The sequence below is a fragment of the Camelina sativa genome, chromosome 8 (assembly GCF_030686135.1).
Source record: "Camelina sativa cultivar CO46 ecotype springtype chromosome 8, ASM3068613v1".
In the NCBI taxonomy this organism is placed as follows: Eukaryota; Viridiplantae; Streptophyta; class Magnoliopsida; order Brassicales; family Brassicaceae; genus Camelina; species Camelina sativa.
In genome coordinates, this window is record NC_141887.1 from 3,206,684 (window position 1) to 3,231,778 (window position 25,095).

At 36.0% G+C, this 25,095-nt stretch overlaps 2 protein-coding genes and 1 pseudogene across 3 annotated transcripts; 2 read left to right on the forward strand and 1 right to left on the reverse strand.

Moving 5' to 3' along the window:
* Positions 1 to 680: 680 nt before the first annotated feature.
* On the reverse strand, positions 681 to 6,346 carry LOC104705948 (glutamine synthetase cytosolic isozyme 1-4). 2 transcript variants are annotated; one of them, XR_015564493.1, is made up of 13 exons: positions 5,515 to 6,086; positions 5,202 to 5,241; positions 4,998 to 5,101; positions 4,858 to 4,906; positions 4,651 to 4,757; positions 4,468 to 4,555; positions 4,257 to 4,385; positions 4,066 to 4,140; positions 3,917 to 3,970; positions 3,778 to 3,815; positions 1,529 to 2,776; positions 1,145 to 1,304; positions 681 to 1,046 (listed from the first exon to the last, which is right to left on the reverse strand). XR_015564493.1 is itself a non-coding variant. In XM_010422052.3 (12 exons), the coding sequence occupies exons 1-12, from the start codon at positions 5,586 to 5,588 to the stop codon at positions 894 to 896; spliced, it is 1,071 nt and encodes a 356-aa protein (XP_010420354.1). In that variant the 5' UTR covers positions 5,589 to 6,346; the 3' UTR covers positions 681 to 893. The 2 variants fall into 2 exon arrangements, 1 of the variants encoding a protein (XP_010420354.1); XM_010422052.3 differs by lacking the exon at positions 1,529 to 2,776 and having other exon boundaries at positions 5,515 to 6,346.
* Positions 6,347 to 7,972: 1,626 nt separating this feature from the next.
* Positions 7,973 to 9,809, forward strand: LOC104705950 (uncharacterized; annotated as a pseudogene).
* Positions 9,810 to 18,969: 9,160 nt separating this feature from the next.
* On the forward strand, positions 18,970 to 21,639 carry LOC104705951 (putative inactive receptor kinase At5g16590). Its single transcript, XM_010422056.2, has 3 exons — positions 18,970 to 20,636; positions 20,722 to 21,039; positions 21,141 to 21,639. Exons 1-3 carry the CDS (start codon positions 19,328 to 19,330, stop codon positions 21,413 to 21,415), a joined length of 1,902 nt encoding a protein of 633 aa, XP_010420358.1. The 5' UTR covers positions 18,970 to 19,327; the 3' UTR covers positions 21,416 to 21,639.
* The last annotated feature ends 3,456 nt before the right edge of the window (positions 21,640 to 25,095 follow it).

The following is a 25,095-nucleotide window of genomic DNA, read 5'->3' on the forward strand; positions in this document are numbered from 1 at the left end:
AAGCCTACTTTGTTTTGAATAACGTAAATAAAACAAAATTTTGGTGATCAAAACTAAAGTTTATTCATATTTCCATAAAGAGAAGTACAGTATTAACAAAAACATCAAGCCGCAACCAACTTATATAGGTTCTTTATGATACTAGGCTACTAATAATAATAGTTTAAACCCAAATATAAGAAAAAATTTATATCAGAGTTTCAAGAAGTTTGTTCCAAGTATCAAAAATAGCATAAGATTAGTGTACTTTGATTTCGTGTCTTCTATCTTGTTGTATCGTGAAGGCTTTCTATATTTGTATATTGCATATTTGAGTCCATATAATTACAATGGGCCCAATAAAATTAATGTGTTTAAACATAAATCATCCAATTTATAACCTTTAGATATAAGTTTTCTCTATCCATCTTTTGTAATGTCTAGTTTGGGCCGACTAGTAACGGAGAAGTCTGAAATATTTGCAATTTTTGTGTTTACGATTATTCATTTTTTTAAATTTGACCCACTGAATTTTATATGTTTTTCCTTTTTTTTTCTTGACAAAATTAAAATTTTTGGTTAAGGATGATACAGTTAATTAAATTCCGTTTATTCAGTTCGAATGTAATTGGTTCGTTTAGGTTTTGTTTATGGTTTCAAACTTTCAGTAAAAACAAATAGTTCAGGTAAGTTCAATTCGGTTTATAATCTGAATTTTGTAGAGGTTTTAATTAGAAACATAATGAAGTAAAAGTTGGAGAACTATTATTCTCAGAAACAATTTTAAGACTTGAAAATCAAACATTTTGAAACGAAGAACACATGAGAACAGTTTCATAACGAGAAAAAGACCATAGAAGAATGAACATGATGAACTGATTTTAAAGATTCCTTGAAGCTCAAGGTTTCTTCTTTCATGGTTTCCAAAGGATTGTGGATTCAGCAATCATGGAGGTCACAGTGTAAGGATCCATGTTCGAAGCTGGCCTACGGTCTTCAAAGTATCCTTTTCCATCCTTCTCAGTGTCACGGCCAACCCTAATTGATGCCCCACGGTTTGCCACACCCTGTAATAAACCAGTTTAGTAGTAGGCTCATGTGAACAAAATCCAAATCATGTCACTGTTTTAAATAGGCTTATAATGAGTTTAGTTAAGATTCTTACCCATAAGAAAGTGTTGATATCGGCGGTCTCATGTTTTCCTGTGAGACGACGCTCGTTGCCTTCACCATAAGCAGCAATGTGTTCCTTGTGACGCAATCCAAGCTTCTCAATTGCTTTCTTTATGACCTCGTACCCTCCATCTTCTCTCATTGACTTCGTACTGCACAAAAGGAAACATCCCAATTCACCAAAAACAAAAACGAAGAGTAATAATCATATGATATGACCAAGAACCAGAGCAGACTCTTCTACAACAACAACTATTAGGGGATCTCCGAGATTCCGAGATCGAGTTAAATGAAAAGTTAATATTTGTATAGTATTTATTAGTGTAGATATGATTACGTTCAATCTTATGTAGTACTTATTATATAAAGATCTTACCTTATCTTATGTTTGTGATAACTACAAACTCTTGTATAAATATGTTGGTCATGAGATTAATAAAATCATCTTCCACAAACTTCTACATGGTATCAGAGCACTGATCCAAAAACCTACAAAACCTCTAAAACTCTCTCACCGATCTCTTTTTCTCCTCTGTTCTCACCGATCTTTTTTTTTCTCTCCTCTGTTTTTCTCTGCAATTTCTCTGTTCATCATGACATCCGAAGTCTCCTCTACCTCTGCTGAATCCTCCCCTGTCTTTAACATATCCAAGCCTCACAAAACCTTGATCTCCCTCAACATGGCCAACATCACCAAACTCACGCCAAATAATTTCATTACTTGGCGCTTACAGATCAGATCTCTTCTTGAGGCTCATGACCTTCATGTCTTCATCGACGACGAAGACAAAACGCCTGCTGAAAACGTCACCACCTCTACTGGTGCATCTCAACCAAATCCAAACCTTGCGGCTTGGAAACGTCAAGATAAGCTCCTTTTCAGTGTCATCCTCGGTTCTCTCTCTCTCTGTTCAGCCAATTGTTGCTCGTACTGCAACAACAAGAGATCTTTGGCTCACTCTCTCTCGCACCTATGGCAACGCATCTCGTGGTCACATCCGTCAAATCAGGGACCAGCTCAAAGACATCTCCAAAGGGACTAAGTCGATTCATGACTACATGCGTGATATCATCGACAAGTCCGACAAACTCGCTCTGCTTGATGCTCCTCTTCCTCATGAAGATCTTTTGGACTATATCACGTCTGGTCTTGGTGAAGACTACCGAGCTGTCATTGAGATGGTTCAAGGCCGTGACACGCCAATCTCAATCCCGGAACTCCATGAAAAACTGATCAACCGCGATAATGCCCTCAAAGCCTCTGGAAAATAGACTTTTTTGTTCCAGCCACTGCGAACGCCACTCAGTCTGGTTTCAGGCCGTCTTAGCCGTCTTCCCGTGGTGGCTACAACTCTTCTCGTGGAAGTTCTCGTCCATCACGCCCATACCTTGGAAAGTGTCAAATTTGTGGAGTTCAGGGTCATGGTGCTCACCGCTGTCCGCAATTCCGACCACCCTCACCAGCTCCCTCCTACTCGCCACAGTACCCTCCTCCCTATCGTGGTCCTGCCCCTTGGTCTGCTCCGCACTTACCGCTTCCCACGCCTCAATGGCACCAGCAACCTCAGGCTCATCACACCACCAGTTCTCCACATCCTGACCTCTCTCCATGGCTTCTTGACTCCTATTATTAAATAAGTAGATTTATCATTATTGAATATGTAAAGAACTTGTTAGACAAGTTATATCTCTTGTATAAATATAAGTCTAGAGGCTAATGAATAAAATGAGAGAAACTATTCTACTTCTAACGTTTCCTCCAAATCTATCATGGTATCAGAGCATTGATCCTACTTCCTATGGGTTATGGTTGTGTTATTTTCGCATTCTGGAAAAAAAAAAAACCTATGTTTTTCTATCGATTCCTACTATCTTTGTTGGAAATTTTTAATTCTTTTTTATACACGTTTGTTTTGTTTTATTTAATTTGGAATTTTGATTTATTTAAAAAAAAGAGAGAAAAAAAAAGTTTTGTTCGATTGTTTAAAAAAAAAAAAAGAAGAAGATGTGTTCGTCTCTTTCATGAGAGATATGGGCACAATAGCACATGATTGTGTTTTTCGTATGAGTCTTCATGTGGTATCATCTTTCACTACGAACAAGATGGTCCACGAAGATAACTTGTAGGTGACGAATCCAACGGATACGATGCTGATCCGAGGATGACAAACCTGAATCTGACCATGACCACTACACAAGTTTTTTCATGAACAAGAAGTTCAAGAACGATATAAACTTGTGATTTTGAAAACAGTAGAGATACACATTCTCCACCGAATCCATGACCTTATGGCGATGTATAATGCCATTGATGACTCTATAATGAGTATGAAGATGATGTGATGATGATTGTCCAATCTCATACGTATTACCACGTATGAGCTTGCGGGAGGGTATTAGGAGATCTTGGAGATTACGAGATCGAATTAAATGGAAAGTTAATATTTGTATAATATTCTCCTATTATTAAATAAGTAGATTTATCATTATTGAATATGTAAAGAACTTGTTAGACAAGTTATATATCTTGTATAAATATAAGTCTAGAGGCTAATGAATAAAATGAAAGAAACGATTCTACTTCTAACGTTTCCTCCAAATTTATCAACAACAACAAAAAAAAACCTGTAATTTGTGTGTGCTCCTGCACCATTCCAGTCTCCCTGAAGAAGAAAACACACAAAAAGAGTAACTAAGTGAATTTTACAAAACCAAAGATTTTGGTTGCTCATTTATATACTACACTAGGGTGAAAAGCACAAACCGGAATTGGTTTAGGGTCTAAAGACAGAACAACTCCAGCAAGTTCTGTGATCCTCTGTTTTAACATACCCAAGAAACAGAGTCATAAATCAGAAAGAGAAAGAGAGACAATGTGTATAAATCGCCATGATTTTTTAATGATATATATACCTCGAGGATGTAACGAGCGACCCAGACCTGATCGGCGGCAGCAATTCCAACGGTAGGACCGACTTGGAACTCCCACTGAAACCAACAAACACATGATCAGTTTCACGGGTTTGTTTTGTTTTTAGTTCTGGAATCGATCAACACTATATTGAATCGTAAAAATAAAAGAGAAAAGGGAGTGAAATTTTAACCTGACCGGGCATGACTTCTCCGTTGGTGCCACTGACATTGATTCCGGCGTAAAGACAAGCTTTGTAATGAGAATCCACGATGTCTCTTCCAAAAGCTTTGTCTGCTCCAACTCCACAGTAGTATGGTCCCTGTTTTTAATTTATTGATTTTTTGTTTTATTTTTCATGAGCTCAATCAAGATGTTGGATGATCGCCGGAAAGAGAGTCTACCTGAGGACCTGGGAAGCCGCCGACTGGCCAACCTACAGGCCACTTAATATCCTTTTGCAGCAAAGTATACTCTTGCTCAATTCCATACCTAAATTTTAAGATTTGCAAATGTGTACGTTGACAGTATTTCACATTTTATGTTTGTAATATATTTTAGAGAACATTTTGTTTTAAGATATTTACCATGTTACTTCGGCGACAACGTTGGGATCGCTAAAGATCTTGGCTGCTGCATGCCTTTTGTTTGTGGGAATCGGTTCACCTGCTGGTGTATACGCGTCACACATCACCTGATTCCCAAATCATTAACCCCCAGAACAATATATTATTAACAGTTTCAAGAATTTCTTCAAATCATATAAGAAAGCGTTTATTGGACTTCTGATTTACAAGGATGTTGTTGCCTCTCCTGAAGGGGTCTTTGAAGATAGCTTGAGGGCTAATTAAAAAAACACATGCAAAAATCAAAATATTATTAATAACACATAATTTACTTATTAGTTGTATTAATTAGAATTTTTGAAACATACTAGAGGATGACTTCACTGTCATCGCCAGGAGCTTGGCCGGTGCTAGAACCATCATAGTTCCATTTCGGCAACTCCGATGGATCTTTCACTGGTCCCGACAAAGTCTGCAATTAACAAAAAGTTTAAATCCTTATTTTTAAGTTTCTTAGTACTATTTACTCACCGTTTTATAATACTCTAAAAAACACAATAACTAATAATCACCCTTGCTTTGCTTCTCATATCCAAGCCTGATCCACCAATCCTGTTCATCAAAATACCAAAAGTTGATCAAAGTGTTTAGTGAATCCAAAATATTTTAACGTACTATATATGTTTTAACCAAAAGTTTAAAACTTTTGACTCATGTACCTCAAGAAATATGCAAACTCAAACACAAAAGCAAGGTTCACCAAAAAAAAAAAATATTTATCCATTATTATAAATTAACAATAACAAAGAAGATATATGCTATTTTAGACGTTAACGAAACTTCAAACGACTAAACTGACAGAGATCGATGAAGAGAGTCACGAACCATATGTACTCGGCGATGATCTGGTCAGTGGAATCGGAGAGATCGAGATTGATCAAATCTGCAAGTGCCGACATTTTTTGAGGAATCTTCTAAAATATTCTTTGTAATTACGTACACTAAAGAGATTCCTACAAGGTAACTGTTTATATAATAGGGAAAGAGAAGGGGGTAGGTAGGTTTGGTGTGTGCTTGACTTTGCTAATGCTTTTGGAAATTGTTTTCCGCAAAACTAAACAGAGAATATGAGAAAATATCGGACTATTATTGGAAAATGCGAATTATCAGGAGATTCTGAAAGATTCTGGCTTTAGAAGATTCAATTTTTCAGTATCTTTTTGTTTTTAGCCGTTTTTAAAAAATTAAAAAAACTCTGTATTTTACATATTTACATAGTTTCCATATAAATAAACATAATTAAAAAAAAACTGTTGACCTGGATATCCCAATAAGTGCTATACTACACCATATATAAAGTTTCTCACCTAACCCTATAGTTTTTGTTCAGTATATTAAAACAACATTACATATTTACCAAACTCCAGAATATAAAATTTCGATCGAACATAATAATCATGTGCATCGAAATATAAAAGATATTGAGAATAAGAGACAATCGAATCTTTTGAGAGAGAGGGCTAAATAAACTAGGTTCATACACTTTCTAAGTGGGAATTTTGGATATAGAACAGTTTGGAAGAGTGCGTGCATTATAGTTTGTTTGTTTTTTTTTTTTTTTTTTTTTTTGTGTGTTTGCTTTTTTTTTTATAGATTAAACCGTAGCAAGAACTTGTGTTTAATTTTATTATCAAAGAAAAATGATATTACTGTTTACATTGAAAATGCGTGACCAATCTTTTCCTTAAGTCGTGGGGCTCTAACATTTGAGTGGTGCACCGTAAGCTTCCACTTGTTTCGAGATCCAAACTTTATCTTCTAAAGATTCTTGTTTTTAAGGATTCTTTGTCCCATATTAAACCGAGATATATTAGGATATTTGAAAATTTTTCTTAATCTACCAGACTTCTTGGAACTTTATCAAACATCCATAATCTTGGAACTTTATCAAAAAAACCATAACTTTAAGTCTGTAACTATTGGTTTTACATCATGCCATTAGAAATTAGAATTGGGATCAGTCAGTCCAATACTAGGTTAGATTAGTGATAATACCCAGTTATTGCAATTGGTTGGTGGGTCAGCAGTAGTACTCATTATGTTCCCGTTACTTCGGGCTATATAATATGTATATATGTCAACATTCTTCTTTCTGAAGATTTTAGATACAAACAAAATACGAAAGCTATTTTTCTTCATTGGTGGGTGCATGAGTCCTAATCCTCTAACCCCATACAGTCCCAACTTGTATATTACGATAGTGATATTAAGCCAGTGAATGGAAACAGATAATTTGCGGTTTTCAAAAAAAATTAATCAAAACCGCACAGGTGTAGTGAATCAGAAGAAAAAGAATTAATGTGCGTTTAAAAAAAAAGAAAAAAAAAACAAACAAACAAAAAGCGGATTGTTGAGAAGATAATAACTTGAACCGCGTTTCAAAAAATTAATGGGCAATAACCAGCGGATTTCTAGACCGCAGTTAATAAATGTTTCCTTTAATACATTTTTTTAATATTAAAGTGTACTATATATGAAATATCTATCTATGCTACAAACCTAAAAACTATAATCTCTCACTGCTCTCTCTCACGAACCCATGATTCCCCTTCTAGGTAATGTTCTTTTCTTTTTTCTAATATTCTTTCTTTTTTAATCACTCTCATATTTTTTATTTTCTTTAGATATTTTTTTATCAAAACCTAATCTCCTCTCTCTCAGATTTGACTCTACTCCATTAAGAAAATGTTTTTTTAATCACTCTCATATAATTTTTTTTTATTATTGACAAAACTATTCTCATTTTTTTATAAAAACAATGTTATATAGGTTTTGTTTAATATATTTTTAAAATGAATTAATGAAAAAACACTTTTAAATGATTTGTTAAATTTTAAATTTATAAAAACTGATTTAAAGTGCAGTTTCCATGTCAATAAATAGAGTTGTAGTATGTGTTTTAAGTTGCAAATTAATAAAAATAATAATCTTATTGTTCAGTAAATAATATTATTGTATATGCTATTTAAATATCATAGTGGTTATTAAAACACCCATGTATTAATTATAGTGTTATTTTTAAAAATTTTGTAATCCAGTTTACTTATTTTTAAAAAAATTATACATGTTAGTTTATTTATATAGCAATTGAACATTTTCATTATGTTTCATATCATCTTTAATTTTTTTTCCTAACTAATATATAAATATATATATATGTATATATGAAAATATATATTAGTTTGGAAGTAAAACTATATATTTAAAAGAATTCTTATTAACAATAAAATTATTAATACTTTATTAAATGTATAATAACCAGTGACTTTCACTAAATGTAGATATGTCTTCTAATCGTCGAAGAAACACAAATCCTTCTAGACAAACAAGTTCAAATCAACCAACTGAAAATTTAACTTCTCCTACGGAAACAACAGTACGGGTAAATTTTCTTTAGCTTTTCTTTAAAAACTTAAAATAATAGTTCTATTTTATATAATATAGGACATTGTATTTTCAAAATTTGTAGAACAAAGACAAGTATAAATGGTCGTACATTCAGGAAAAAACATTATATCAATTGTTCGACGAAGCAAGTGCGATGAATAATTATACTCTTAAGAATCCTACTGCTATCGGTAGAGAGTATATGGTAGAAAAATTTAACCAAGCATTCAACATGAATATAACTTATGGATTCTTCAAAAACAAACTTGATGAATTCAAAAAAAATTACAAGAGGTGGAAGGTTCTTACGCATAAAACCGGAATCACGGTTGATCATGATACATCCATGATATATGCATCTGACTCATGGTGGAAGGATCAAGAGTTTGTAAGTATAAATAATCATTCTATTCATCAAGATATGTTTTAAAATTTGGTATCACGAATCTAAATAATTTAAATTTATAGGGATGCAAAGTAACAAAAAGCTTGAACCGAAAGCCACCTCAATTTTGGGATGTGATGCAACGATGTTTCATATTACATGATGTTCAATCACAATCTCAACACTCTGCTCGACAAAGAAGAGAACAGTTGATGAACGAGCATGCAAATGATGAAGAGGATCATGATGATTCAGACAACGATAGTGGTGACGTTCCACCTCAAATTCCTGTGATGCAAGACGAAGAAGAAGAAGGGTATCATGTTACCATTGATGACGATGACACGAACCAAAATTCTGCTCGTAGAGGCCAACAACGTGGGAGGCTAAATTTGCAGTCAACCGCCAGACGTGGGAGTAATTCACAAAGACCTGGAGGAAGCTCACGAGTTTCTACTGGCAGTGGTTCACGAGGAACTCGTAGGAGACAATTTTTAAGACAACAATACAAGACAACATTGCTGGCTATAGAGAATTCCAACGACAAAGCTTTCAACAACTACGCCCTGGTGGTTTTGACCAAGATGATTATGATGAATTTAAAAAGGCAGAAGCGATATTTAATGATCTTGACCTTCCCAAACATACTCGATTTTATTGGGCCTGCATTAATGCACTTAAAGAGCTAGTATTTTGGCGTAAGTATTTCATTGACATAGCCTCAAGCACCGACGAGGATAAGCTACAATTGTTGGAAGCGATGACTGGTGTTTCGCGGAATAACCAAGATGTGCCAAAACAGTTAGGTGAAGGCCATTCATTTGGGAGTCCCCATTCAGGAGGTCTATCATCCAACAGTCCATCTTCTGTGGGTAATAATTTAGGAGCGCAAAATTCACCTGGTTTTTGGGGACCTGGTTATCAACAATGGGGAACACCGCCAAATGCTCCACAGTGGGGCACACCGCCAAATGCTCCACAGTGGGGTACACCGCTAAATGCTCCAAATTGGGGCACACCGCCAAATGCTTCACATTGGGGAACACCGCCAAACATTCAATCATGGCAACAAACACAAAATGTTCAACAAGGTGGATCATCAGGAACGATTCCGGTAAATGTTCAGGACGGATTTTCACTTGGTGACCAAGTTGAAAATACGAGGAATACTCAACAAGAAGCTTCACCTATCATTCAACAAACATCATCATCTGGTCTCGGTTTCACAAACTATTTTGAAAGTGGACAAATACCACAAACACCTAGACCAGGAGATCTTTTCAATATTTAGGGAACCTCTCAAGGACCAAATGAAAATAATCAAAGCGATGTCGGAGATGAAGATTAATTTGTTGTAATTTCGTTTTATCAATTTGTTTTTTTTTGGCTCATTTATGTTAAAAATTTATTTTAAATTTAATGTAATTTGTTCTTTTAAAATAATATATGTATAATGACATGTCGTTTGTAATGAATGTCAGGCATTTCGTATATGTCAACTGCGATCACAAGGCCTCAACAATCTCAATTATGAAGAGAGAATTGAACTGTGGAATTTGGAAAATGAACAATTTGAAGAATTTGTAATTCAACCAGCTTTGACTTATTATGATCGATATTTTCAAAGGGCACCAACACAAACTGATGGAGGTATGGGATGGAGGAATATTTGGGGTCGACTACAACAAGATGATGTTGCTTGTCTTCAACTATTACGAATGTCACTTCCATGTTTTACGGCATTGTGTAATATGTTGCAAACAAACTATGGTCTACAACCAACATTAAATGTAGGGATTGAAGAGAGTGTGGCTATGTTTCTACGGATATGTGGTCACAATGAAGTTCAAAGGGATGTTGGTTTAAGATTTGGCCGAAATCAAGAGACTGTGCAAAGAAAATTTAGGGAAGTTCTTAAGGCAACCGAGTTATTAGCATGTGATTATATTAGAACTCCAACAAGACAAGAGCTGTATCGCATTCCTGAAAGACTTCAAGTAGACCGAAGATATTGGCCATATTTTAGTGGATTCATTGGGGCTATGGATGGGACTCATGTGTGCGTCAAAGTAAAGCATGAGTTACAAGGAATGTATTGGAATCGACACGATAATGCATCATTGAACATCATGGCAATATGTGATTTGAATATGTTATTAACATATATCATGAATGGAGCACCAGGATCATGCCACGATACATCTGTTCTGCAAATGGCACAACAAAGTGATACCGAGTTTCCTTTGCCTCCATCAGATAGGTATTATCTCGTTGATTCTGGTTATCCAAACAGACAAGGATTTCTTGCTCCTTATAGATCATCACGAAATCGAGTTGTGAGATATCATATGTCCCAGTTTCATTCTGGTCCTCCTCCAAGGAATAAACATGAATTGTTCAACCAATGTCATGCATCTTTACGTTCTGTTATTGAAAGAACGTTTGGAGTTTGGAAGAAGAAGTAGAGGATACTTTCTGATTTTCCAAGATATAATGTTCAAATTCAGAAAAGAGTGGTAATAGCTACAGTGGGACTACATAATTTCATCAGGATTTCAAATTTCTCGGATGCAGATTTCGTAGATATACTGACTGAGACGAACAACAACCAAAATTTTGAGCATGATATAGGTGACATGGATGCAACAGAGATAGCAGATGGAGAAGCTATGACGCAAATAAGAGATACTATTGCAAATATATTATGGGAAAATCAAAATAATCGATAATTTTTTCAAAAAAATTGTATCTTTTTATACTTGAACATTTTATCAATATGTCAGACAAAAAAAAAGTACTTTTTGATCAACTATAGTATTTAAGATTTATAAATACAATTATTTTTATTATTAATTCATAACATACAATAATGTACAAACATACTAATTATTAATAAATTTATTTATAATATATGTAATTCGCATCGCTTTTCCTTTTTTTTTACCATTCACACAATTAATACTGAACCGCAAATAGTTTTTTCACCAATCAAAAATCATTCTGTACCGCTTATTTTGTATAAATCGCACTTGTCCCGCAAACCGCACGTACCGCAGTTGAACCGTACCGCACTCTAAAACCGCTTTCTCCGTACAACCAAAACCGCAATCACCATTCGGACCCTAAGTTGGACCGATGGGTTGTTGTATCAATCGAAATGACATGTATGCTTTTGTTCCTATCTTCCAACTATTTATTAATTTTAAAATACATAAACGTTTATTAATTCCCCCAAATATACACGCAACTTACAAATTGAATCCCGAACAGTCTGCATTTTAGTGTTTTTCTTCATGTATGCTACAACTAGTTTAGTTAAAAAATTTAAGCTACTGGTTTAGTCGTAGATCCAAATATTAAAACTTTTTTGAATTTCACAGTTATACATTAAATTTCGCATTTTAAATTAGAAAACTCACATAGGAAAAAAATGACATGCGTGAAGTAACAGTCCAATACATGGCCTGCCCTGATCCGACAGAAAGTATGGTAAAACGAATGCGAGTGCTCTAAGGGGAAACAGAGAACTTAATGGAATAAACTGCTAACTCAATAATGACTGCTAACCTGGTCAATGCATCCATTTTAAGCCCACACTCTACTAAAATCATCCCTGATCACCTCCCCCAAGATGCCTCAAGAAAATTTCCTTCCTCACAGGATCTGGACCTTGGTGAAACTAGCAGGAGAGGAAGGGGTCGACCACCTTCACAGAAACAAAAAGCATAAGGAAACCAAATTTTATTGGGTGCAAAAACACAAAAGCGAAATTTCACAAGGAGTTCTCCAAGGAAACAAATTGAACCAAAAGGAGGCTTAAGGGCTGATAACTCAAAAGTAAATCACAAAAAAGGTTTCAAAGAATCCATCGGGCTCTACCGTACCTGTTCCTAGAGCTCACTCACCTAGTGCTGATACAAGTCAAGGCAGAGCTTAAGTCAGAGATAGCGAGGCTACACACCAACCATGTCCTGCACAATCACCACGAGTGAGACTTTTCCCATCAAGTAGGAAGAAGAAGGTGGATTTTCAGAATCCGCCGACTCCTCTTCCTTAAGAATGGTTAGCTGGAACTGTTGTGGGTTGGAGAATCCCATAACAGTCCAGCATCTAAAGGACATAAAGAGAAAAGTATGTCCTGACCTTATATTCCTCATGGAGACCAAAAAACACTCAGAGAAGGTGCTACAGACCCTACAATGGCTTGAATATCCCTCACACCATCTGGTTCCTCCTCACTCTCTTGTCAAAACTTAATTGATACCCGAATTAAAGCTGAAGCAAGGTATTTCTATGCTACCTTTGTTTATGGAGCACCAGACAGAACCAGAAGGATATAAATCTGGGAAAAACTAAAGGAACAAACTAGCTCTCGAGCTGAACCCTGGTTCTTAACTGGTGATTTCAATGACATTATAAACGGAAGTGAAAAATCAGGTGGTCCACCCAGATCGGAGGGCTCCTTTTTGGATCTAAGATCCCTCATGTCCACGTGTGACCTTTTTGATCTCTAGCATACTGGTTACTTCCTATCATGGAGAGGTCAACGATATTCTCACCTTGTCAGATGAACACTGGATAGGGCAAAGGCCAATAATGAATGGACCTTTGCTTACCCATTAGGACGGAGTGAACCCCTTCGCTTTGAAGGTTCCGACCATCGACCGCTTGTCACATCTTTTGATCCTGCCAAGAAAAGAAGAAGAGGCTTGTTTAAGTATTATCGACTCTTAAGGCATATACTAGAGATTAAAAAGATTATCTTAGATGCGTGGAATTCCTATCTTGAGGCGGATGTCGAAACACGGCTCCACCATTGCCGATCAGCCATCATTGCCTGGACCAAGAAACAACAACTCAATAGTCAACAAACCATCAATGATCTCAGGGAACAGATTGAGGAAGCCATGTTTACTGACTCGAGCCCCCAATGTTTACTAGATGAGCTGAACCAAAAACTATCTGATGCTTATCGGAAAGAGGAGGAGTTCTGGAAACAACGGAGCTGCCAGCTTTGGCTAGCTCTTGGGGATAGAAACACAAGATTTTTTCATGCTACCACAAAAAACCGGAAAGCCATTAATAACATTTTAGTCCCCGAGTCAGAACAAGGACATACTGTCTATGAAGATCAAGAAATTGCTGACACTATTACCTCCTACTATCAGGAACTCTTTACATCTGTAGAAGGATCTGGAAATAATGTAGTTCGTGAAGCAATATCACCTTGCATTTCGGAAGAAACCAACAAGGAACTAATAAAAATCCCCTCTGCAAGTGAAATAAAAAATGCTTGTTTTGACATTCACCCTGACAAAGCACCGGGACCAGATGGGTTTTCAGCAAGCTTCTTCCAAACAAACTGGGATACAATCCAAGACAAGGTGATAGCAGAAATCCAAAGTTTTTTCATATCTGGCTCCCTTCCCCTGCAAAATAACCACACACATGTTAGACTGATCCCAAAGATCACCAGTCCAAAACGAGTTGCAGATTACCGTCCCATAGCTCTCTGTTCGGTTTTCTACAAGATAATTGCAAAGATCATCTCAAAACGACTCCAACCAATCCTCCAAACCTGTATCTCCCAGAACCAATCAGCATTTGTACCTGGTCGAGCTATCACAGACAATGTTCTCATTACCCACGAAACTTCACTATCTGAAATCATCTGCTGCACAAGAGAAAGTATACATGGCTGTTAAAACAGACATGAGCAATACATATGATAGATTGGAATGGAACTTTATTGAGGATGTTCTTACCAGAATGGGTTTCCATGCCCAATGGATGACATGGATCATGCAATGCATCACATCATTATCCTATTCATATCTCATCAACGACCAAGCCAAAGGAAGGGTACAACCAACACGTGGAATCAGGCAAGGAGATCCTCTCTCACCGTATATTTTTATCCTCTGTAGTGAGGTTCTTTCCGGCATATGCAACAAAGCTCAACTCCATGGTAGCTTACCTGGTATATGAGTTTCGAGAGGTAGCCCACGGGTGAATCATCTCCTTTTTGCTGATGACATTATGTTTTTCTGCAAGTCAGATAAAAATAGTGTTAAACAACTAAAACTCCTTCTGCAAAAGTACGAGACAGCATCCGAACAAAAAATAAACCAAGAAAAGTCCTCTATCACGTTCTCACACAAAACAAGCAATGATATCAAAGAATGTGTAAAACAAGAACTTGGCATATTCAAGATAGGGGGTCAAGGGAAATATCTGGATTTACCTGAACTCTTTGGGAGAAAGAAGAAGGACCTGTTCAGCATGATTGTGGACAGAGTTAAACAACGAGCTCTTAGCTGGTCCACCAGATTCTTATCCTCGGCTGGCAAACTGACACTCTTGAAATCAGTTCTTAGTGCAATGCCTTCCTACACCATGTCGTGCTTCAAACTCCCGAACTCCCTTTGCAGTTGATCTAGTGTCAAATAAAACCTAATGTGCACTCAACCAGGATCTAGTGGTGTCGTCGTAACACTTCAAGGTCGAATCCACAGAGACCAAACGATACACTATGAAATTATATAGACCGAGTATAGCTAAAGCAAGAGAAAGTTTGTGTTTCAAGTAATCAATTAAAAAGCAGAAAATAACTAAGGGTTTTGAAATCAAGGAAAGATATTGGACGTAGGGAATCAGTTAGGGGATTACAATTACAAATTTAGATTATAGATTGGAATGCATTAATAACCGTTCTTGAACTCAAATCACAATAATAAAGCTGACCTACTTCCGCAGCATTAGCTAACTTTGCAAAGAAATAACTAGACCCTAAACTTTCGTTTGAATCTAGATAAACAAGCAAGCATTAAAGTTCAAGTTTGATTTGTTCACAAGGTGCCTCAACTTCAACTTCCATTGGCTAAGGTCCACCTTGCTCACCTATGTTTCTTTCAAGTAATTCAACAACACTTTCGGTGCCTCCATGAATTGAACCTAAGATCTTAATCTAGGTGATCAGTCTAGTTCAAGCAATAAGAACAACAATAGATGAAGAACAATAGGATCAATCCCCAAATCTAACAACCTAAGTTTAGAAAATCGTAAACCCTTTTTTGAAACCCGAAACCCAATAGTAAAACTACTCAGACATAGAAGTAAAAGTACAGCAAATCAAAGATGAAGAAAACATAATTGAATTGCAAAGAGAAGTAAAAGGGTTCAGAAATCTTCTCCAAAGAGATACAAAGGATTAGAGATTTTCGCCCAAGCTTACAAGTCTCAAAAGCTGCGTAGAAAATACGGTATCTTTTTAAGAGGTCGAGCCCTGTGCTTAAATAGTAAAATAAAACCCTAAAAGTCGGTTTAAAACAAAAAAGGAAAGGTGTCTTCGGGTACGGGATCGGTCGATCCCAAATCTAGATCGGCCGATCCAGGATCCTTTTCTGTGCTTGCTCTATCTGCTTGCTAGTCAAATCAGTCTTCACCAAATTGGCTTCAGATGCTTCTTTTCAACCCCAAAACACTAAGTTTCCTTCCAAAGTAGCCTAAAACCTGTACAGACTCACAAAGGACTAAAAAAACTCTAAAAGCACATATTGACTCAATAAAAGACTCAAAACAAACCTAAAAACTATGGTTAAAACCTATAAAATATAGACACATCAGCAGTCGTATCCAATCTGCCTTAACTCGCTTTTGGTGGGATGAGAAACCTGATAAGAAAAAGATGTGTTGGATTGCTTGGGATAAAATGACTAAATGATTTAGTGATGGTGGTTTAGGGTTCCGGGACTTACAGACTTTCAACGATGCTCTCCTAGCAAAGATCAGTTGGCGTATCCTCACTCAACCAACATGTCTGCTAGCGAAGATCCTACTAGGGAAATATTGCAAATCCTCCCCCTTCCTGGAGGTTTCCATTCCAAACAATGCTTCACATGGCTGGAGAAGCATCTGCATAGGAAGAGATCTTTTAAAAGCACAGATTGGGAAATTAGTGGGAATAGGGGAGGCCTTACCTGTTTGGAGGACCCCATGGCTCTCACTAGAACACCCGGTAGCCCCTTTTGGCCCTCCAATAGAAGCAGACCAACATTTGACGGTTGCAGATCTCCTACTCCCCCAGACCATGGAATGGAATATACCAATGATCCGCAAAAATCTTCCAATGTATGAGGAGAACATACTCAAGCTAAAACCAAGCAAAAAAGGAGGTTCGGATGTGTGGGCTTGGCTCCCAACCCCCGATGGTAATTACAGTGCAAAGTCTGGATATCACAAAGCCCTGAGGAAAAATAATGCAAAGAAAACACCAGATATGGTAGACACCGATCAAACCCCAGACTCTCACTTTCCTTGGAAAATAGAAATTTGGAACCTTAAGATCTCACCGAAGATCAAACTCATGCTCTGGAAAGCTTCCCAAAATGCTCTCCCTTTGGATACTAACCTTCAAACTAGAGGCCTCAACACGACTGTGGCTTGTCCACATTGTGGTCAACCAGAAACTGTGGTCCATCTTTTCTTCCACTGTCCTTTTGCTGTAACTGTCTGGAAGTTGGCACCCTTCAAAGAAGAATTCAAACCGGAAGAAGTGGCCAGTTTCAAATTAGACTTAGCCAAAACCACAAAATTTCTTTGTCTTCCTCCCACTGGAATTGCATTAGGTCCACTTTCACCTTGGATTATATGAACTATCTGGACAAACCGTAATCGTCTAATCTTCAACAAGACCATTCCCCAGACTAAAGATTCTCTATCCCTAGCCATTTCCCGAGCAAAAGAATGGCAGGAAGCCCAATAGACCCAAGTACAGTAGACTAACAAACCTAATAGATCTACGGTACCTGGATCGCGACCAATCCTGCTACCACCTGACCAAATCATCTGCTCCATGGATGCAGCCTGGAGAGAGAATGGTCATACATGTTGCGAATGGATCTTCAAATACCAAACTGAGAACACCCTGCTCCAGGGAGCCTCGACTACAACAAGCACCCGATCCCCCTGATGGCCCAAGCAATAGCAACTCTTACAGCAATGGGAGTTGCTATTGAATCGGGTTTCAAAAAAGTTTTTTTCGCTTTAGACTCGCAGATGCTTGTCCAAGCCCTCAATCGGAAGACCTTCCTAAAGGAACTTCATGGAATTCTATATGATACCCAATCTCTGCTACCTCAATTCGATTTCTGTAGGTTCTCATATGTCCTTAGAAATCTTAATCGTCATGCTGATGCTCTCGCAAAAAATGCTCTAGCTTCCATTTGTATTGAAACCTAATTAATTCTAATGAAGTTTCTTGTTTGTCAAAAAAAAAAAGGAGAAAAATGAATCATTAAAATGTTCTGATTATTTAAACAGATATTTGGAATATATCACATAGTCTTCCATGACATAAGCAACACCATTTATGCTAGTTGAGTAGTATTGTCTCATTCCATCAAATGGGCTTCAAACTAGTAATGCTGTTAAGAATTCCATTCTTATGATTAATAATAACATAACTAAAACTAACCCACTCTCCTGAGTTTATCTAAGAAATTTTTATGGGCCGTAATTCAAAAATAATGTAATGAGCTTACTTTGTATAACAAACTTTATTTAAATATTTAAGGCAAAATAAAACGCCCCACCCAAATGTTTTGGTCGAACCGAACTATTAAGAATATCTTTTATATAGAAAATTACCTTAATGATATATTCTCACATTTGTACATTTTTCCCTAAATTTTTGATTTATAGAGAGAGTAAATCTTTTACTTGTAGAAGAAGTACAATATGAAACTAACAAAACCTTTTATACACGTACAATTATCATGTCACCCTATTAATTTTATCGAAAGCATTTTCTAAATTTGGTTATATCAAATTTGTTTTCAATAATTTTGTTAGTTTATACATTTATTCGTGTACATATGATATAAATTATTTACCAACAATTACATAGAGTTTAATGTAAATTATGAAAACCTATAAATGTGCAAGTGAGTTTCAGGTTTACCATCATTTTTCTACGGTTGACAATATATTTTTCAATTAGCTAATTTCAATTTTCCATTAAGTAGGAACTTCGTACATAAACATCATGTAATTGATGCCTACGGAGGCAGTACTAAATGTATGTATTTTACATATCCTAAAAAAAGAATATAATTTAAATCGTGGTTCAGTCGGAGTTAGACATTTATATTACTCGAAACGTTGCTTGTTTTCCCACTAGACCAAAAGCAGGACGAAACATACTAAAACAATAACATTACTAAACGGTTAATAAAACTATGTATTGAAAGAAAAATCAACTAAGCTAGCCCTAGTTTTATTTCGCATTAAATTAATATACTCTCATTAACTACAGTATTTATTTTAAATCTCTCTAGATCTTACATTAAATGAAACATATACTATAAGTTAAAATATTAGAAATCAAACGATTTAAATTTGTTACCTAAAATGCTTATATTACCCAGGCTGTTAAAACACACAAAAAGGTAATCCCAAATATTGCTTTAATAAAATAAAGAATACTAATTAATTACAAAAGATTCTCTAGGTTTCTGTAAAAAGGTAATATTCAACGATTTAACTTTTTCTTTCTATTCACTGCACTCTGCAATTATAGTCTCTCTCTCTCTCTTAAGACCATCATCTTCTTCTCATAGGCGGCGAAACAGAGAGATACACATAGAGAGAGAGCTGAAATTTTTATTGTGAGAAGATCTTCTTCCGACATTTTTTCTCTTTCCAAAACACTGTTCTCAACCTAGTCGGAAACACAAAAAGATTGTTTTCCCGACAAAACATCTGATAAAAAAACAAAAAAACACCATCTCCGAATCGATCTCAGAAACAGAGAAACAGAGAAGCATTCACTCCTCAAAAAAAGGAATAAACTTTGGTACGAAGAAGATGAAGAACAAGAAGACCAATTCAGGTCTCACCGTCTTCTTCTTCTTCTTCTTCCTCTTCTGTCTCGTCTCCGTCTCATCAGATCTAGAAGCTGACCGACGAGCATTAATCGCTCTCCGTGACGGCGTCCATGGTCGTCCATTGCTCTGGAATCTAACCGCACCGCCTTGTACTTGGGGAGGAGTACAATGCGAGTCGGGTCGTGTCACAGCACTCCGATTACCCGGTGTTGGTTTATCCGGTCCGTTACCGATCGCTATCGGAAACTTAACAAAGCTCGAGACTTTATCTTTCAGATTCAATGCTCTGAACGGTCCTCTGCCTCCTGATTTCGCCAACCTTACTCTGCTACGTTACTTGTATCTTCAAGGAAACGCATTCTCCGGCGAGATTCCTTCGTTTCTCTTCACTTTACCAAACATTATCCGGATCAATCTCGCCCAGAACAACTTCTCGGGTCGGATCCCGGATAATGTTAACTCCGCGACCCGTTTAGCTACTCTTTACTTGGAGGATAACCAACTTACCGGTCCGATCCCGGAGATTAAGATTCCGCTTCAGCAGTTTAACGTCTCTTCGAATCAGTTAAACGGGTCGATTCCGGATCCGCTGTCGGGTATGCCCAAAACTGCTTTTTTAGGCAACTTGCTGCTCTGTGGGAAGCCGTTGGATGCTTGCTCCGTCAATGGCACCGCCACTGAAACCGGTACTGGAAAAGGCAAAAAGGACAAGTTATCCACCGGAGCTATTATCGGGATAGTGATCGCTTGTGTCTTCGGGCTTATCTTGCTTTTCTTGATCCTGTTCTGTCTATGCAGAAAGAGGAAGAAAGAGGAAAATAATGTGCAGTCGAGAAACATCGAAGCAGCTCCTGTTCCGACTTCAACAGCCGCCGTAGCTAAAGAATCGGCGGATGTCCCTCCTCCTGTGGCTAATGGTAATGGTGCACCACATTCATCTGAGAATGGTTCATCTAAGAACCTTCCAGTGAGTAAAGATCTGACGTTTTTCGTGAAATCGTTCGGCGAGTTTGATCTCGATGGGTTGCTAAAAGCTTCTGCTGAAGTACTTGGTAAAGGAACGTTCGGATCATCGTACAAGGCTAGTTTCGATCACGGTTTAGTGGTGGCGGTGAAACGTTTGAGAGATGTGGTGGTGCCTGAGAAAGAGTTTAGAGAGAAGTTGCAGGTTCTTGGATCAATAAGTCATGCCAACCTTGTGACGTTGATCGCTTATTACTTCAGCCGCGACGAGAAGCTCGTTGTTTTCGAATACATGTCGAGAGGAAGCTTATCCGCACTTTTACACGGTAAGAAATAGACTCCTTTCGATTTTTTCAGTTTCATTAGTTATCATATAGATTGTTAAAAAATCAATTGTTTGGGAATTCACAGGTAACAAAGGAAGTGGTAGGAGTCCATTGAACTGGGAAACAAGAGCCGGTATAGCGTTAGGAGCTGCAAGAGCTATAAGCTATCTCCATTCGCGTGACGCGACAACATCTCATGGAAACATTAAATCTTCTAACATTCTATTGTCTGAATCTTTTGAGGCTAAGGTCTCTGATTACTGTCTTGCTCCTATGATCAGTCCTACTTCTACACCAAACCGCATTGATGGTTACAGGGCTCCTGAAGTAACCGACGCTCGTAGAATCTCTCAAAAGGCTGATGTTTACAGCTTCGGTGTTCTCATTCTTGAATTACTCACAGGTACGTACAAACAACACACACAATACAAAAAGAGAGATCTTGACATCCGCATCTTAGGTCAAAAATGTGATTCTTTTTTTGTGTTTGATTTTTTTTTGCAGGGAAATCTCCAACGCATCAGCAGTTACATGAAGAAGGAGTAGATTTACCGAGATGGGTTTCATCGATCACTGAACAACAATCACCGTTGGATGTGTTTGATCCAGAGCTCACAAGGTATCAAGCAGAAGGGAATGAGAACATGGTCAGGCTTTTAAAGATTGGTATAAGCTGTACGGCTCAGTATCCAGATAGTCGTCCTACAATGACTGAAGTCACGAGGCTCATCGAGGAGGTTACTCGTTCATCTGGTTCACCAGGTCCTTTGTCTGATTGATTGATTTGTATTTTTTTTTTCTTTCATATTGGGTCTAAATTGATCGTTTACAAAGTTGTTTGGCTTAAATTTGAATTTCTTTATATAGTTTCTTGGGTTTTTTTTTCTTGAAGTCCGTTGAAAGATACGTCAATTTTTTTTTTTGTATTACTTTTATTTTATTTTTAGTGTTGAAGAATTTTATAATTTTTTAAATATATAAATTGTTTGAGTGTGGAACAAAAGGTACATCTCTCCTTTTCAATTGGCCACCCCATTTAACTAGAATTTAGTAATTTTTACTTTATTTCATAAAGCAAAACCTATCCACTAATTGAACTCTTTCTGTCTAACCAAAACTATACAATAAAACGGCAGAAACGAAAAGAGGAACCTACAGTATTTATTAAATTGCTGAATTTTTAAATATGCATAAAATATAAGATTTTTGATAAATTGTCTCCAAGTCCGACAAATCATAAAAGGTCAACGACAAATATATTCTGTCTTTCCTCAATTTTTTTTTTTTTTTTTTTCAAACACTTTCCTCAATTTTAAGTTTTATTTTTATTAGTGGTGACTAAGACTAAGTAGCTAAATATACTTATTACAATCTCCGTGGAATAGATAAAATTTTAGGTAACGGGTCTATTCAAGTTTCTTAGTTGAATCTGCCAAGTTAGTCCCCACCTTTCATATTCAAATTCAGATAATTTGGTGAATCCATAAAAACAAAAGTTTCTTCATTCTATTATCTTTAAATTAAAGTAATTTTCAAGCGACCCTCTTTAATTAAGAATAAAAACAGAAGATAAATCTACCTATAAATTGGATTGGTCAAGACTCAAGACTCAAGACACATACAGGGTTTCAGAAGACATATAAGGACTTCTCTTAATGTGTGCAAGGATTAGTTGAGTGCATCATTTATTTATAACTTAAACTATATCTAGTTTGGTTTGGTTGAGATGTAATTAAAAAAATGTTAGTTAAGAATAAGTTGATGATTTTGGTTTAGTTTGGAAGTTTAAGCGAGATCGATGGGAATTGTAATGGTGCCCACATCTACCCTTAACATGTTTGGTGTGTCTTGGTAAATTTGTAATCATTAGATAAAGTTAAACACTTTTAACATATTTTTTAATAATCAGCTAACGTAACCACATTTGTTAAATGAGGAAATGATTACTCTTACAGTTGGGTTTGTTAGTTGTTGTTAGCTACAATTATGTGTTGCCGCCACTTCTACGACGGAACAAGTTATATGACTCATATGCTGATATACAAGAGATCGATCGACAGTATAACTTATAAGTGTATAACTGAATACAATATAAGAATTTTGTTTTAAGTCATACAAAATGATTTAGATATATGTCATTCGAAATTACAATGGAATATCACACATTCTGATCGTACAAACAGTAACAAAATTATTTACTGCTTCGAATCAATGTTTTTTCGGTTATAATTGATTTTTGGTATTTTGAAAATTATTTCGTTATGAGTAATACTTATATTAAAACTAGTAAAGCTTAATAATGATGGTGTGAGTAATCCGTCGATTAATGAACTTTGCTATCAATAAATCATGTTAAATTAAGTCAAGGTATCTAGTTGACACGTCTTCTGAAACTTTGTAGAGTAGCAAAGTGACGACCCTTGTACGAGAATGAGATTCATAGGCTTATCATAGACCAAGAGAGATAACAGACAAAATCAGTCAAAGCATTATATATTTTCAAATTGAATTAATTAACATCCAAAATTATATAACTCGAGGCTTCCCATAACTACGTTTACGTGTCTCTTTGTTGTAGCATTTCTTTTGGAATTTAATTATGTAGTAGTAGATTTTAGAATCGTAGTATTTAGTATTGAGATACTTCTTCCGTTTCAAAATATAAGATGTTTTGGAGAAGTTTGTTGTTTCATAATATAAGATGTTTTCAAATTTCAATGCAACTTTTAGATTAGTTTAATATTTTATATTATGCAATATTGTTTCTGATTGATTGAACTTGTTAAAAGTAAAAACTTCTTAATCTGCGTACTTTGCTTAAAACATTCTATATTTTGAAACGGAAGGAGTAGTATTTTGTCAGTAAGAAATAAGAAATCATACTAGCTATTAAAGATTACAGTTGCCACTTAAAAAAAAAAAAGAAAAAAACTCCTCTTCATATCATATAAGCATATATATATAATTTTTTTTTTATGTAAAAAATATATATTATTTCTATAGAAATTTCGATATTTAGATTACTATGTTTTAGAAATCATAATATTTAACAACAAAACGTACATGTACATTATCATCTTATTATATAAAGCTTGGTTTTAGAAGTTAGTAACTCACCAGATCGTGACATGTGTCAGTTTTAACGATTAGATATCCAACTCATCAGATCATGACATATGTCGATTTTAACAATCAGAAATCACACATCAAAGTTATTGACTCATCAGATCGTGACACGTGTTAATTTTAAAGATCAAAAATCACAGTTTTCAAGCTTGGTAAAACGATACATAAGATAATTGTAATCTTATATTAAAAAATCTTTGTTAATCCTAAAAGGAAAATGATTGTAAATACACCCCTCTATATAAACAAATAGAAGATGACATATTTTTCTCGCCCTGGGCGTTCGGCTAAACCGGGTTATTCGGTTTTTTAGAAATTGTGTTTTTTTTAAATCTCACCGAATAGACCCGAATTAAAATTCGGTTTGGGTCGGTTCGGTAGTCGGTTTGTTCGGGTCGGTTATTGGACAAAATTTATGTTCCAAAATTGAACTGTAATTTTTCTTTTTTGGTTTATTCGGTTTACATCTCGGTTTACATATTAAGAAATAGAAATTTACACTCTTACAAGTCCATATCCAATAAAAACCCATTACAAAAACAATAAAAACCCCAAAAATAATACCCATCATACATTTTTTAGCCCAACAACCCAATAAATTGTTAGGGTTTTGACAGCTGCCGCATGAGGGGCTGCGGCTCCAGCGACGGTGATCTCCGACCCAGCTTTACAAGATGTATGATCATGAGTATGTTTCTTGTATTCTCACTAAAAAAAGAAATAAACCAACTACTCAGTCAAAATAGTTACGAAGTCTAAGATCTAAAATGCAATATAAATGAATCTAAACACCAGTAACCAAATCTTAACATAAACCTCATGTCAGCAAATTCATCGAAGGCGAATTGAGTTGAGGGAGATTCATCAAAGGCAGATTTAGAAGAAGCAAAAAAAACCGAAGAAAGTATGAGGAGAAAGATGAGAACGAAACGAGATGTGTCTAGAAAAGAAGGCAGAAGAAGAAGAAGAAAGGTCGTACAAGAGGATTCTGAAAGAGAGGAGGCGATTTCTTTTTACTTCAAGGATCGATTTAATGAATAATATCTAGGGTTTTAAGTATTTATATCATGTTCCCCTTAAACCGTATAAACCAATCGATATCCGGTTAATGAACCGAAAAAACCGAAATTCGAAATCCTTAAACAATTTGACCGATCGGTTTCTATCTCCTCTCTCACTCTTTGCCGAAAACCTAATGTTTCGGTTTGATCGGTTCGGTTTGATCGGCTTTTGCCGAACGCCCAGGGCGATATTTTTCACCGAACAAAATAATTTTGACTAGCTTTGTTTTTCTTGGTAAATTTTCCTTTTTTGTTTTTTATTAACCTTTTGT

Excerpts from the sequence above, each read along its gene's own strand:
- LOC104705948 (XM_010422052.3), bottom strand. The coding sequence starts at position 5,588 with ATGTCGGCACTTGCAGATTTGATCAATCTCGATCTCTCCGATTCCACT. Across the intron at positions 5,102-5,201 it reads ATATGAGAAGCAAAGCAAGG|ACTTTGTCGGGACCAGTGAA; the intron begins GTGATTATTAGT and ends TGTTAATTGCAG. Across the intron at positions 4,758-4,857 it reads GGAGAGGCAACAACATCCTT|GTGATGTGTGACGCGTATAC; the intron begins GTAAATCAGAAG and ends TTTGGGAATCAG.
- LOC104705951 (XM_010422056.2), top strand. The coding sequence starts at position 19,328 with ATGAAGAACAAGAAGACCAATTCAGGTCTCACCGTCTTCTTCTTCTTC. Across the intron at positions 20,637-20,721 it reads CTTATCCGCACTTTTACACG|GTAACAAAGGAAGTGGTAGG; the intron begins GTAAGAAATAGA and ends GGGAATTCACAG. Across the intron at positions 21,040-21,140 it reads CATTCTTGAATTACTCACAG|GGAAATCTCCAACGCATCAG; the intron begins GTACGTACAAAC and ends TTTTTTTTGCAG.